Here is a 15454-nt window from a genome sequence, read left to right as displayed (position 1 = left end):
TAACAAACTCAGCCTTCCAAGGCTTTGCCTCTGCTCTTTTGCACTCGGAAAATGCCAAAAGCTTCCATACATGGGCAGAAATCATTACCAAGCCCCATAAAAAACCTGTGTTTAAAATACATGCAACAAAACCACATGACTTAAGTGGTATGGGTGGTATCTAATCTTATTTGAATTCATAAAAAGCCTTAATTATGAGCCAGGCTATGTGCCAGCACTTGGGTTAAAATGATGAGCACAAATGTGCACTACACTCACAATGCCTACAGTTTAGTGGGAGAGACAAACATTGACCCGATAATCTTGCAAATAAAAAACCTAGATTCAAAAATAATGGAGAGGTACAAGATGGGAGAGTCAGAAACTACTACAGTAGGATTTGACTTCAGGTCTGTTTCAAACCTGATTCAAGCTCTCCTAAGCTCTAGGCAAGTCTCTCCTTTTCTCTGGATCTGAGTTTACTAACCTGTAAAATAGTAACATACCAATTGCTCCTGAGGAAGTCTTTCGTTGGTCAGGATTTGGCACAGGCATTCTCTCCTCGTGATGCCTTCCCTGGCTCTCCAGGCTGTTCTTGGTGGCCCTGCTCTGGGATTGCACACCAGGTGCATACACCTGTCCCTGCACATCTCATGTTGCAAGTTTCCTAAATAAGGACCTCGCTTGTCAATGCTGGAGATTTTATCATCCCTAGTGCATTGTAGCATCTGGCTCATAGCAGGTCCTAGCAAATGTTTGTTGAATGAATGGATGAATGGGGAGACTGTATTGTGTTAGAAGGAGTGTGGATATCATTCAGGAATGTCATAAAGGAGTGTCAAATCTGACAAGACATATTTGCTGGTTTTATCATCTAAGGTTGTGGGATGGGATGAGGATTATACAGGCTGTGGAGCCTCAAGTCCTCAGTCAAGTTCTCCAGTTCTGCTGATTATTCACTGTGCAGTAATGTGATTATTTTTGGGCTAAGTTATTGTGCTTTAGTCTGCATCTTCATCTGTATTAGGACTTGCACTACCTTACAGGGATGTAGAGTTTTGGAAACATGTTATTCACTGCCAACTTTATTTAAATAAAGGGTGAGGGTGGAAGCCAGGAGAAGCGGAGGAAAACAGTTCCAGGGAGGATCTTGAGCGGAGCCAGGGTGGGAGTGGTTGGTTGAGCTGGCCTCCCCAGGGAGGCAAAGCAATGGCTTGGGAGTCATAAAACTGCTCAGTAAGTAAAAGTCAAAGCTTAAGCTCTAAACTTGTTTCCTTCATCTTCGAATCAGATGTAATAACTTGAGCTCCGCAGAAGGGTATGACGTTCAAATGCGATGATAGGATGGCACGATTAGGAACCGGACTCCAGGACCCCACTTTAGTGCCCCAGACCAAAGTCGGGACGAGATTCCTTCCCATTCTCACCCTAGGACCAGAGCAGGAAGTGCCGGCTGCGGGGGAAGCCAACCCAGCAACACAGTCGGAAGTGGGTGGGCGGAGCCCTACCGGCAGCCTCGATGGGCGCAGCCAAGAGCCAATGGAGAGCGGAGGCGTTCCCGTCCTCGCCAATGGAACGCCGAGTAAGGCGGGCCTTGACTAACCGCCCTAGTAACAGCCGCATGGTAACCCGGGTGTTGGGCGTGTGGTCCTAGCTCTCCGTTTTCCACGCTGGTTTCGGTTCCCGGCGTCTGCAAGATGAAGATTGAGGAGGTGAAGAGCACCACGAAGACGCAGCGCATCGCCTCCCACAGCCACGTGAAGGGGCTGGGGCTGGACGAGAGCGGCCTGGCCAAGCAGGCGGCCTCGGGGCTCGTGGGCCAGGAGAACGCGCGAGAGGTGTGGCGGGCGGGCCCGGGAGTTGAGAGGCCGCTGAAGTGGGGGGCTCAGGGTGGGTGTGCGCTTGGATGTCCCGCCGAGGTTTCCGTAGGGCAGTGAGAATGGGCTACGGGGGGCGGGGGCGGCGAGGGAGGTCCGCCCTGGGACTGGGAAAGGGGCAGTCCCAGGAGAGCAGATGCTGACCCCACGCGGGTGGTTGACTGCTTCCTTCACCTCATTGACATCAGATCACGATTGAGTCCCCTCCGCTGTGCCTTGCTCTCCTCGTGACGCAGGGATAAGCTGGGAAGAAGTTAATTAAGGTCCCTGCTCTCATGGAGCTTACATTTTAGTGTGTTGAGAGACGATAAACGTTTTACCAGTAAATAAAATAATTACTACATTTTGGTGGAGGTCAGTTCCTGCAGGGCTTTGTCGGACGTGATAAGGAATTTGGATTTCTGTGAACGCAGTGGGAGGCCATGGGGGTTTTAAAGTAGGGAAGTGATCAACCTTAGAAAACTCACTTTGGAACTAACTCACTTTGGTTCCCAAGGCTTGGGGGCTGAAGGAGGAAAATGGGAATTAGGGAGAGGAGCAGTCTGCTTCAGCCACGCTCCAGCATCCTTTTTGACCACTCCAATCAAATCCACTTTTCTTAAGGGGTTAGTGATGCCAAGTCATTTCACCTACACTATAATCGCGAAACTATTCAAGCTCTTTGTATTATTTTTTGCAGATGAAAAAAGTGAGGGTTCCCACTTGAGGTCACTTCGCCTATCCATTTGCCACTCAGTTTAGTAATGGTGGTGCTGGGATTTGTACCCACATGTATTTCGGACTCTCAAATCAGTGCTCTCTCTGTGATATTACAGCCACTTTTCAGCCTGCTGTGCTCTAAGGTCAGATCCATGCCCCTTGGCCTTGCCGTGGTTTGGTAGCTATAGACACCTGCACTTAATACCAGGTTAAGACTCTTGCCTCCTAGCCGGATTGTGCTAGAAGAAAGGGCCAAAGAAAAGCCTCCGGTTTCTATTTTGAGCATCATCTTTCCAAAAATGGAAATATTGACAGGGTCAGGGGGACTTTGAAATTTCTCTTTATCTAGCTTCTGCTTACTGAGGACCTGTTATTGAAAATAGCTAACACTGGCTGAGTGCTTGCTGTGTGCCAGGCAGTGTTATCTCCACTGTCTTGTTTTTGCCTACATCCTAATAATTGTTACCTACTTTACTCGGCCTCTTTTCAGATGTTAACAAAAAAGTTAAAAGACTTGTATAGTGAATACCTATGTGCCTAAATTCTACAATGAACATTTTACTGTATTGGTTTAACCTACATCTGTTCATGTATCCATCCATGAATCCACTTTTGCATTTCAGAGTAAGTTGCAGACAGTAGTACACTTTAGCCTTAAGCCCTTTAGTGTGTGTGCCACTATTATGAACTGTTTTCAGAGGAGATTTGATGTACACAGGTTAGGTAGGTAGGTCCAAGGTCACTCAGAGGGTAGTGGTAGAGACAGTATTTAAACCCAAGCTGTCTGATTCCAGAATCCATGCTCTTTTTTTCTTAAGATTTTATTTATTTATATGAAAGAAAAATCACGAGTGGGGGGAGTGGCAGAGGGAGAGGGAGAAGCAGACACCCTCCTAAGCAGGGAGCCCGACATGGGCTCTGTCCCAAGACCCCGGAATCATGACTTGAGCCAATGGCAGATGCTTGACTGACTGAGCCACCCAGGTGCCTTCCAGTATCCACGCTCTAAACTCTGATGCTTTATGCCTCCTTATGAATATGAGCTTCCTGACAGTAGAGATGATTAAATATGATTATATACACCAAACCTTACTTATTATCAGGGCTCAGTATTTATTTATTTATTGAATTAATAGGTATCCTGCTGCAGCTTCCAGGTCCTTGCACGACTCTGGTCACATCAGCAGTCTCCTTGGTGCTTAGTATCTCATCTGAAAAAGGAGAGTTAGACTAGATGATCTTTTAAAGGCCCTTCCAGTTCTTTTTAAATTTTAGAGTTCACTGAACATATCTCACTGGAGAGAATTGAGAGCTTAAACTGAGACAGAGTAAATGGAAGAGGTCCTGGTGTGTCAGAGTACATATCCACGGTTTGGAAAATTTCTTCCCAGGGAGTGCTGAGGATTATGATATTACAAGGCTCTAGGAAAAGACCATAGTGGGTAGCTCTATTTTCTTCTTAGAAATGCAACACTGAAGAATAGCATCTGGGCTCTCTTCAGGGAACTGTGCTTTTCCAACTAAGTCAAAAATGGAATATAGCCCATCCACATGTATTCTTTGAACCCACATTTTTGGAGTGGCTGTCTTAAGTGTGGGACCAGGGTACTTCTCCACAGTCCATAGGAAGTAGTGGTGTAGAGGAGATAAGATGGGTTCACAAGACCTTGTCACCACCCAGAGAAAAGACCTATGGCCTGCCCTAAGTCAATGTAAGAAATCTTGTAGTCCTGGGATATGTGTTCAGTAAGTGTGACTCTCAACCCAATTTATAGTTAAATATTCTAAAATACATAAAATCAGTAACCTGTTTATGGAATTTGCATATATACATACACATATTTATATATATGTACATGTATGTACATTGCTGTAAATGGCTTAATAGTATTCAGAGTTAGTATGAACTTAAGGTATAACAACAAATCATCAAGTAATTTACTCTTGAGGATTTGGAAGTCATTCAGTTAATCTTATGGCGCCCCAGGTTTAACTTCACGTGCAGCATTTGCTTTGCGACATTCTGGGAGTTAACTAATGGCCAACTAGTAGTGTATGCCTTGATTCTTAACCCTTAATGGGATAATTTGGGAATCTGATGAAAGCAGTGACTCTCCTCCCTGGAACCTATATACACAGTTTGTTTTCAGTTTCGTTCACAATCTCAGGAGGTGTGTGGGCCCCTGGAGTCTACCCTTGGCTCCCAGGGTAGAAATCATTGCTCCCATTTATACCCCTACCAACCATTCTCCACACAGTGCCATCTAGGTCTTTTAAAAAGAAATCATCACTGGATGCATAGCCTATTCCCATTACATATAGATTAAAATCCAAACTTTACAATGGACTAAAATCTTGTTGTGAGTCCTGGCCCCTGCCTGCCTCTTGAACCTCATCTTCCCATTCTCCTTATCTTTGCTTTGGTCACTGCAGCCTTTCTGTCTCTTGGATATGCATTTTGAATTTGCTGTTTCCTTTGTCTGCAACACTGCCTGCCCTTTGCCCAGAGCTTCACATGTCAAATACAGTGTCCTCAGAGAGGCCTCCCCAGATCGTTACCCTTTTCTTACAGTAGTGATCTTCTACAGTGTGTGTGTGTGTGTGTGCCTTCCACTAGACCACAAGGTCCAAGACCACAGGCTTTCTTTTTGTCGCCCTCCACTGCTCCCAGTACCTAGAATGGTGCCTGCAGTGTAGTGGCGCTCAGTGTTGGCTGAATTGAGTATGTGAATTGTTTGGACCAGAAACTGGACTTTTTCCCCATGTGAAACATTTTAATACTGATTTATTATTTCTTTCCATTGTGGTGTCTAGGCATGTGGTGTGATAGTAGAATTAATCAAAAGCAAGAAAATGGCTGGAAGAGCTGTCTTGTTGGCAGGACCTCCTGGAACTGGCAAGGTACTCATTTTCTTTCATTTTCTAAATCTACCCAAGAGAATGATCTTAATGTTTAAGCCAAATTAAATTCGTGTCTTAACTAGTCTTTGTTTAGCTAAATTGGTTATACGTATGTTTGAAAAACTAATGTGCAATAATACAATTGAGTATCTAAAATCCATGCTCCTAAAATTCAAATTATCCTGGCTGACCTCCAAAGAAGAGAGGATGAAGTCCTCGGAGAGGCCTCCATTGTGTCTAGAATTTGTCCTTTATCTCTTTCCAGTCCCTTTGCCTTGGAAATACATTTCTGTTGGCCTAGGGCTTCATTAAATCTTGGGGATGACATCTTACTTGAGGGGGGAAAGAAAATCAGTCAGTGACCATTTTTTTTGAAGGCTAACTTTACCTAGCACTATTCTGGCTGTGTGAGAGATGGGGGAAAAAGAAGAAAGGAATTAGATGATTTTTATCTTTAAGGGGCTTCCAGTGTCCAGGGCAGAGAGAGGAAACCATGACAGCACAAAATACTTCAGTTGACCACTAAGCTGTGAGATACTGACTGGTCTTAAATGCAGCTGGGATTTGAGCTGGAGGTGGTATTGAGGCCTGGTAAAGCTGGAAGGGTTGAGACTTGACATTTGCCCTGCAGAATTGGGAGAGAGTTTGGCTTTGCAGGGGAGAAAAGGGCCTTCCAGGCAGAGGAGAGAATATGGCTTGTTGGGATCTGTGGGGGGACTGGCCAGATACATGAAATGGACCAGAGCCCCCAGTCTGAGTCATGCATGTACCTCAACAGGACCACTTGGTAGGGGAATGTAGGAGCTTGGGATTGTGTTTGTAAAGAAATAAGCTTTAGATTCCAGCTCTGGTGTTGACTTGCTGTGGGGCTCCGGGGGAGGTACCTTCACCTTTTCTGAAGTAACATGTGCCTCATTTCAGACAGTTGTTACACCGGTCAGTTGTAAGATAATGACTTGAATTATCGTTTTGAAATCATGTAATTGATTTCATGAAATCATGTAAGCTGGTGTCTTACAACAGAGGAAGAAGTGCTGTATTCGTGAAGAACCTTTAAAGTGCCGTGTAAATGTGAGCTTTGACTATCTCTCTGCAGGGAACATCAGGTGGTCCAGTGTATTTACCATTTATTTGCTTACTGTTCCTTCTTATAGCTTAGAACTTCCTTCTTCTTCCATTTTTCTTCTTCCTAAAGTACATGATTTAGAAGTTGCTTCTAGAAGTTTGCCAGCTCAGGTTTGTATTTATTATGTTGCCCTTGTTTTGAAAGATCATTATGTTGGATATATAATTCTGTTGATAGCTATTTTCTCTTGGTACTATTTCTCTTGGTGCTTGCTACCTGTTGGCTTCTGTTTTTGCTTTTTGAAAAGTCTAGTTTTGAGGATTTTGTCTTTCTGGATGTTTGAGATGTTTTTGGTTTTGGTATTTCACTATGATAAGTATCTCTTGATACCGCTTCACTGCGATATGTATCATTACAATTTTACCTCTTCAGATGTTGCATTTCCTTATTCTCTTTATGCTCTTCTGGAACCCTAGTCAGATAATGTTTGATTGCAGAGGTTCTCAGCCTGGGCAGTTTTGCCCCCCAAGTGACACTGGCCAGGTCTAGAGACATTCTTGGTTGTCAGAATTTGGTTGAGTGGGAACTGCAACTGTCCTCTCGTAGGTGGAGGGCACAGGTGCTGCTAAACATGCCACAGTGCACAGGGTGGTCCTTACAAGAAGGAATTATCCAGCACGAAATACCAGTAGTGCCAACACTGGGAAACCCTGGGCCAGCGGTTCTTATTTTGTCTTATTTGTCTTTCAGTCTCTTTTTCATATTTTCTCTCTTTTTGGCTCTGCTGCATTCTGAGTAATTTCTTTAGACCTCTGTTCCAGTCTAATTGTTTTGTAGGCTATAACTAAGCTGCTGTTTAATCCAACCCATTGAATATTTTTCTTCTTTTCGTTTCGAAAAATTCTGAACCTGAAAAAGAGTTGGAAGAATGGTATGATGATCCTCTCTATGCCCCACACGTAAATAAGTAATTTGTAAATATTTTGTGACATTGGCATTTTCTCTATTTCTGAACCATTTGAAAGTCAGTGCAAGGACATACTCTTTCTTATGACACCAAAGTACCAGTGTCTGCCCAAGAAAATTTAATGTTGCTAACATCATTAGCTGATGTCTAGTGTATATTAAAATTTCTCCAAGTCATTCCAGTTTGGGGTTGTTTCATTTTTTATATTTTTAAATTCAGAACACAATCAAAGATCATACACTGCATTCATTGTTGTGCCTTTGTCTCTTTTTATCTAAACAGTTAACCGCCCCCCCCCCCCCACCTTTTTTGGGTTTGTTGTCTTTTTTGACCTTGACATTTTTGAAGAGTCCAGGACAGTTTTTTTGTAAGAAGGTCCTACAGCAGGCTGACAACGATTGTCTGATTGTTTCTTCAGTAGGAAATGTTAAACACTGGTGGAACCCTGCACTGGTGATGTTGTAGCCCTTTGCATCCCAGCAGGAGGCTGACAGGACAGGTGGGCCGGAGGCCAAGTTCTGCTGTGAAGGTCCTGGTTCCCTTTGTAACTAATTAGTAATCGGAAGTGACACACTGAGATGTTGCGAATATCCTTTCACTGTAAGGGTGTAGCGTTCTGATGATGGTTATTGCTGTATTAGTTACCACATTGGTGGTTGCAAACAGAGATTTTCTAAATCTGTCATTCCACATGTATTAGCTTGTTTTTGGTTTTGTTTTTGGTAAAGAAGGACCATCCCCTTCTTAAGTTCAGGTTTTTTTTCCTTCAAAATCTGGCTTTTTTAAAAATCTGAAACTGGCTATTTTTGATGCCTCTTGTTCCTTGTTCATGACTCAGTGTCTTCATTTTTTCTGTATTCTCTGTCTGCTTGTGAACTTATGTTGGGCTGATCAACTTTGCGAGGCTTCTTCTGAGAGTGCTTGTGAGGGACCTGACTGCCCTACCCAGGGCACTTGCTATGAAATTTGTGGCATGGGTTTTCTGGTCATCAGCACAAAGACTAATCCTAAAGTTGTTTGAGAACATGCTGAGGAGACTTTTCTCCTCACCCAGAGCCATGGCAGGACGGGTAAGTTTCTACCTTGTACGTCAGGGTATTTTTTGTTATGGCTCACCTTTTCTACTCATGCATGGCCCTTCAGGGCTCCTTTTTATTCAGGGGTTTCCCCTTTACCACTGTATCTTGCTGAGGTTTCTGCTGTGAAAACCTTCTGAACTTTCAAGGCGACGGTAGTTTACTACTCTAGATTTTTCATTATTATTCCTTTATTTCTGGGTGTTTTGTAACAGAAAGCATTTTCCATGGCTCTTTCTAGTGTGTCATATTCCTGGCAGCATAAATTCTTCATTCCTTTTATTTATTTATTTATTTGTTTATTTGAGAAAGAGCGAGAGCGCATGTATTAGAGCAAGCAGTGGGGAGGAGCAATGGGAGAGGGTCAAGTAGACTGGGGGCTCGATCTCATGACCCTGAGATCATGACCTGAGCCAAAATCAAGAGTCAGAGGCTTAACTGACTGAGTCACCCAGGCGCCCCCTTCATTCCTTTTGTAATATTGTATCATTTTCCTCCTAGGAAATAGAAGATCTCAGCAGTATAGTCCCTTTCCATGTGTATGAAGGCATGCAGTAACTCTCCTGCTTCACAGTGTGCTGATGAGATCCAGGGCTTAGGCAGCGTAACTAAGTGGCAGGCAGAAATACGGTGCATATTTTAGAGATGCAAATCCATGGCTCATACGGACAGTCCACTCTTGAGGACCTCACACTATTAATAATGGGGCTTTATATTTAGGCTCTAGAGAAAGGAGACGTTCAGATGAGATTGAAAATAGGTTTCAGTCTTCTTTTGGCAACAACCTCTTTTTTGTGTGCCACTTGCCACTTACATAGGGGGTACTCACAAAGAAATAATGTTTTGGGGATCGGGGTTTGCATCTTGGCTTTGCTGCTTGGTAACTGACCTACGGTGAGTTAGTAACGTGTGTGTTTCAGTTTCTTAATCTGTCAAATACAATACCAAATATCAAATACAATATCAGATACTAGATCATCAGGTTCACAGGCTAGTTGGGAGGATTCAGTGAGACCTCATACAAATGATCTAGCACCGTCTAGCACAGATGTGAATGTAATAGCTGTATTGTATACCTGCCTTCTGGGAACCAGTAAATGGAAGAATCTGGACACACCTGAAGCATTTCTTAACCAAGCAGTTATCATACTTTAGTGGAAGGATATGATCATCTCTCCTGTATTAGGTAGAGGTGGGGGGGATGCCATTGAACCAGATATAGTCTCTGTCTTTGAGGTTCACAGCTGAAGGTGTGGAGTCAGGGCCTGTGGAGATACCTGGGTGAGAAGGTGGTGGGTTTGGGTAGAAGGTGGGTGTGGTACTAGAGACTGTTCCTCACATTGTACCCTGTCATGCTCCAGAGATTTTCCCTTTGCTTTTGGAGTACCAGAGAATAACAGTTTTAGAGTTATTAGCCCCAAGGTCACAAACTCAGGCCATGGGGATGAGGGAAGTGCATGGGTGCAAGCACGAGGGCTCAGGGTGGCCAGAGTGACATGCCCTCACCGAAGCTGGCAACTGCTCTAGAGGTCCACACCGGGCACCACTGCGTGGTAGTGAGGACCCATTGTGGCCAGACCTTCTCAAAAGAAGCTAAATACCTGGATTTTTAAAATGTGAAATTTCCCAACATTAAAAAATGGGCAACAAATTGAGTTTAAAAACACATGTGAGACTCAGCAGGGAGAAACAGAACCGGGCTGTGGGCAATTAGTTTGTGACTTGTGATTTAAGCTAGGACTTTGATTTGGTAGGTGGGGAAATCCAGCACCAGAGATTTGCCATGTGCCCAGGGTCACCGTGAAAATTAGTTGCAGAGCCAGGACTACAACCCAGTTTTTGCCCTGCCTGCCAGTGCTTTTTTTTTTTTTTTTTTTTTAATTTCGTTTATTTGAGAGAGAGAGAGGGCACTCCTGAGCAGGGGGAGGAAAGGGGCAGAGGAAGAAAGAAGCAGGCTCCCTGCCAAGCCGGGAGCCCGACTCAGGGCTCTCCAGGCTCGACTCAGGGCTCTCTGGGCTCAATCCCAGGACCCCAGGACAAGGACCTGAGCCAAAGGCAGCCGTTCAACTCACTAAGCCACCGAGGCGCCCCCTGCCAGTGCTTTTTGTGCTATGCTACATGCTGATTCTCTAACACATTCTACCATCTTAAAACTATCACCAAAATGGCACTGAAAAGGTTCCTTCTAAGAGGAACCTTTTCTGGGCCAGTTTTAAAATACTGTTTAGAGATGTACTTTGTTGTTCAATGAAGGCTTGCTTTCTTGCTTAGTCTGTGCACCTTGGGAACTGACCTTACTCAGGCTCTTGTTTCAGAGTTGAACAAAGATGAAAACAGGCATTCAGACGCCATGACATTTTCCTGTCCTGTACCAGCTCTAGTGCATTGGATTTTCATACTTGATACGTGACCATGCAGCTATTAAATCTGCTTGTGTTTAGCATCTGCCAGCTGCAGCCATGTTACTAAAAATCAGTTTGTAGTTTACAAGGGCATGTTCAAGTATAACTTCGGACCAGACCAGCTCATAGCTTCAGAACCTAGCTCCTGTGTCATTCTCTGTGTTCGGGCCACTTAATACAAAGCGAGGGGCGCCTGGGTAGCGCAGTCGTTAAAGCGTCTGCCTTCGGCTCAGGGCGTGATCCTGGTGATCCGGGATCGAGTCCCACATCAGGCTCTTCCGCTATGAGCCTGCTTCTTCCTCTCCCACTCCCCCTGCTGTGTTCCCTCTCTCGCTGGCTGTCTCTCTGTCACATAAATAAATAAAATCTTTAAAAAAAAAAAAAATACAAAGCGAATGTCATGTGATTCATTCTCTGATTAGTGGTTTTCTGATTGGCTGGAGGTTGGTGTCCTCCTGTGCCTGTAAAAACCACCCTGGAGTAGTGTTCCGAGGCATGAGGTCAGGGCCCTGTTTTGATACTGAGGGAAGCGTTTTAGAAGACTATTGATTACAATGAGAACACGATCTCTGGAACCTGCTGCTAGACTTAAAGTTCCCACTCTGCCATTTTCTAGATAATGGTTCCCAGGACGTGTTATTTAATCTCTTCCATGCCTCTGTTTCCTCATTTGTAAAGTGGGGAGAGTTTAGTGTCTACTTTGTAAGGTGAGTGGAGGGTCACGTGAAGCACTTAGAGCTGGGCCTGTGCCGGTAAGTGTCAGTGAGTGATAGCTCTTGTAATTACAGGATGATTAAAGATGCCATTGGGTTATAAATCGCCTGTCCACAAAAGTCATTCAGCATTTATTGTGTGAAACATGCCAGATGATGTTACAACTAAAAGGACTAGATTTTCAGTTATTCCTGGTTCATGTTTTTTTAATAGCATGTATTTCTGAATTACTGTATTTTCAAGAATGTAAAACAAGTGCATTTCCATTTTTTCTGTAGACAGCTCTAGCTCTGGCTATTGCTCAGGAGCTGGGTAGTAAGGTCCCTTTCTGCCCAATGGTGGGGAGCGAAGTTTACTCCACAGAGATCAAGAAGACGGAGGTGCTGATGGAGAACTTCCGCAGGGCCATTGGTGAGTATCACGTCTGTGGCAAGACTGTTGCCCAGTGCCCTGAAGCCGCTTTGTTGTGCAAATGCCTTTATGACTTATAGTTGTTGTACTACCATTTTTCTTTTGGCACCATTGGTGTTGTCTTTGCAAGCCAAACAAGAACCCAACTTTTCTAACTGAAACACTTTAGCAGTTGGCAAGTGTGGGCCCTGGCTATGGGGCTGGGGTTTCTCACCTGACAAAATAAATGTGGCTGTGAAGTGATTTTTTAAAAAACAAGTCAGATTTTCCTGGCAGCCTTATTATGCTTTTAGAGATGACTGTCCACTGAAAAGGCTTGGACTTAAGCCAAAAGCTTTGTGTGTCGTGATGCTGGAATGCCCCTGGTCCTGGATATCGAGCCAGAATTGTGGCCTATCAGAGAGTGAGGAAACTATGTGAGGACGGGCAGAGATTTGAGGCTTATGGTGCCACTCTTAGGGGGCTGGGAGCTACCATATCAAGCACTAGTTGTATGCCAGGTCCCCCCAGCATTGATTATAGCCTTTTGTTCCTCTAAGAGAAAGTTCTCTGACTTCATTTTGCATCTGATGAAACAGAGTCTCAGGAAGTTACATGATTTGCCTATAGTAACCCAGCTAGTAAGTAGCAGGGCTACAGTCTGAACCTATATCGGTCTGATTCCGGAGCCGATTCTCTGAAGATCTGGTGTGAAAAGAAAATGGCCGTTTTCAAATATTTACCTCTTGTCAGCCGGGATGTCTGGGCCAGCCTCCTTGCCCCGTTTTTGTTGCTCTAAGTCTGGGAAAATCCCAGCTTCCTTCACATCTACATGTAGAAATAGCTTATGCCTTTTAAGATATTAAAAGCTACTTGGTGTGTGCCTGCACATGTGGAAGTCTATCTCTGGGATACAGTTGCTGAGTCATGGGTTATAAACACTTGTCAGAGTGCCTGTACAGTTTTCCAGGCCCTTTGGTCGTCAAAACAAGGTAAACATTCTTTTTTTTTTTTTTTTTTTTATGTTTTATTTATTTAAGAGATAGGGTGAGAGAGAGAGAGAAAGAGCATGAGTGGGGGGGTGGGTAGAGGGAGTAGCAGACTCCCCGCTGAGCAGGGAGCCCGACTCAGGGCTCAGTCCCAGGACCCTGAGATCATGACCTGAGCCGAAGGCAGACGCTTAATGGCTGAGCCACCCAGGCACCCCTGGTGGCTGTCTGAAACTGAGATATACATATAGGAAAGTAGGTGCAGCACGCCTGTAGTTGAACAGTTAATACGAGGTAAATATTCCATCAGTGCTCAGCTCGAGGTACAGAGCAGGCCCCGCAGCTGTCGTGTGCCCTGGCTGGCCACAGCCCCTCACCCCTCCCACATGGACCTGCAGGGCACTAGAGCGGTGTGGCCGAGGCTTCTGTGCTCATCGGAGCCGGTACAGCCGTGTGGCTGAGTCTTGCCCTTTACACTTTATCTGAATGGAACCTATTCTGGTGTTGCTTTTTTAGCAGTGTGTATGTTTGTGAGGGTCAGCCGGTGTTCTTCCATGTCTTGCTATCTTTGGACTTTCGCATCGTATCTGGAATAGCAGTGGACATGGCTCACAAGACCCTCTTCCGGCTTTAAAATCTTTCTGCGTCCTTTTTAAAAACTTAATGAACATGTGCCAAAGATTTTATTTAACTCGCTAATTAATGAGATGAACTGTAAAATATTACAACTGGCTCAAATATATGAGTACATCTCAAATGTATTTTTATTCACTAAAAAATATTTTTCCGATTGATCAAATCTGACAAAACTGACTTTTACATAAGTGCATGTGTTTAGGTCGCATAAAAGTAACTTTAATGCTTTAAAATTGGAAAAAATAAAGGTAAATTTCCTAGGCATCTGCTTCGGGATTTGCCATTTTTGAGGCGAGAGGGCAGTGCAGTTCTTTTGATGGCAGTGAGGTAAAGAGAATTTCTTGATCCTGCCACAGAATGAAAAGGCAGGCCATTGACTGTCTTCAAAAAGGAACCCTGCCCATCTTCCTCTGCCTTTGAATTCCTGTGAAGTTGGCAGAGGGGTGGGGAGGAAGCGGTAAGCTGACCAGAAATAAAAAGCAAGGAGTCTGTGCTGTTTCCTTGACGTGATGAAGGTCCCTGTCAGGGATTTAGAAACCTGAGCCAGCAGATGAAACCTGTGTCATTTGTGTTGCCGTTGCCAGAGACAGCGCCAGCTCGGCCCCTTCCCCGGCTAACAGCCGCTTTCATTGTCCGTCAGCCACATCCCCTGCCTGCTTGTCAGCGCACAGCGACTTCTAAACAAATACGGGGACTAGTGAGAGACGGGAATGCCTTTCTTCCCCACTCAAGGAATTTCATGTCATGGTCATTAACAGGAAATAGAGGGAGCATTCCACTGGAAGGAATTTATCTCTGTGGGATATAAAAGTTTTGATTAAAAAAAAAGTTCATTTTAAAAGTACAGAATTTTCCAAGTATGTCACAGTCTTCTGATACATTCATGTAGGTTTGGAAAATTTTTGTTTTGATGTTTAGGAACTAAGAATTTGGAAAGGCAAAAATGAAACACAGCCTCTCTTTTGGGGCCATTCCAAAACTTCCATTTGTAGGCTATCAGATTGAATGAAGGTAGAGTAGAACTTCTTCTTAACTTTAATGTCAGAGTGTCTTTGTCCTGGTTGGGTTTCTGGGGAAAGAAGGCAACCGAACCAATGATAAGATAATGACCACATTTAAAAGTGGGAAGTAATCGAGAGTGTCTGACACCATTGGCAGTGTTTCTTTGTGCCACTGGGCAGTTTCCATATCAGAACAGAGGTGGCTTGATGGTGAGGACACCCAAACCCTATCTGGGCTACCTGTCATCAGAGGTAGTTGACGGCTCTACATTGTGAGTAGGACGGAGTTCTTCACTCCTTAAATGAGTGCTTCTCAGCTGTGGCTGCATGTTGGAATCCCTGGGGGAGCTTTAAACAAATGACGATGGCAGTCCAACCTCTGAGATTCCGAGGCAAATGGTCTGAGTCCAGCCAGGGCCTGAAGATTACAGAGGCCTGTCGTGATGCTAAAGGGTGAGAGAACCATGATGTAGACTCCAGCTGAGGATTAGAATATTCTTTTCTAAACGTAAGCCATCAGTGTTCCTCCTTTGCCAGGTCTCACTAGTATTATTTACTTAAAGTGTTCTTTTTAAAGTGACTTGGTCATGTTGTGTGCACAGAACAAAAAAGTGCATGGAACATAAGTGTATGGCTCAGTGAATTATCATAAACTGAAAACCCTTGCAGTCAGCACCCAGTCAAAAGAGTATTGCCAATACCCCAAAGTACCCTTTGTGTCCACCCCCAATCTCCATCCTTCCTTCTTTCTCCGAAT

At 44.3% G+C, this 15454-nt stretch overlaps 1 protein-coding gene across 1 annotated transcript in view; it reads left to right on the top strand.

The window, feature by feature from the left end:
- Positions 1 to 1578: 1578 nt before the first annotated feature.
- Positions 1579 to 15454, top strand: part of RUVBL1 (RuvB like AAA ATPase 1) — a 40428-nt gene continuing 26552 nt past the window's right edge. The window contains exons 1-3 of the mRNA XM_045812360.2: positions 1579 to 1817; positions 5370 to 5456; positions 11960 to 12092. Of these exons, the coding sequence (XP_045668316.1) occupies positions 1677 to 1817; positions 5370 to 5456; positions 11960 to 12092 (361 nt within the window). The 5' untranslated portion in view covers positions 1579 to 1676. The remainder of the gene's footprint in view (positions 1818 to 5369; positions 5457 to 11959; positions 12093 to 15454) is intronic.

This window comes from Ursus americanus, chromosome 14 (genome assembly GCF_024610735.1).
Source record: "Ursus americanus isolate L20-20 chromosome 14, mUrsAme1.1.p, whole genome shotgun sequence".
NCBI lineage: Eukaryota > Metazoa > Chordata > Mammalia > Carnivora > Ursidae > Ursus > Ursus americanus.
This window is presented reverse-complemented; position numbering and strand designations above follow the sequence as displayed.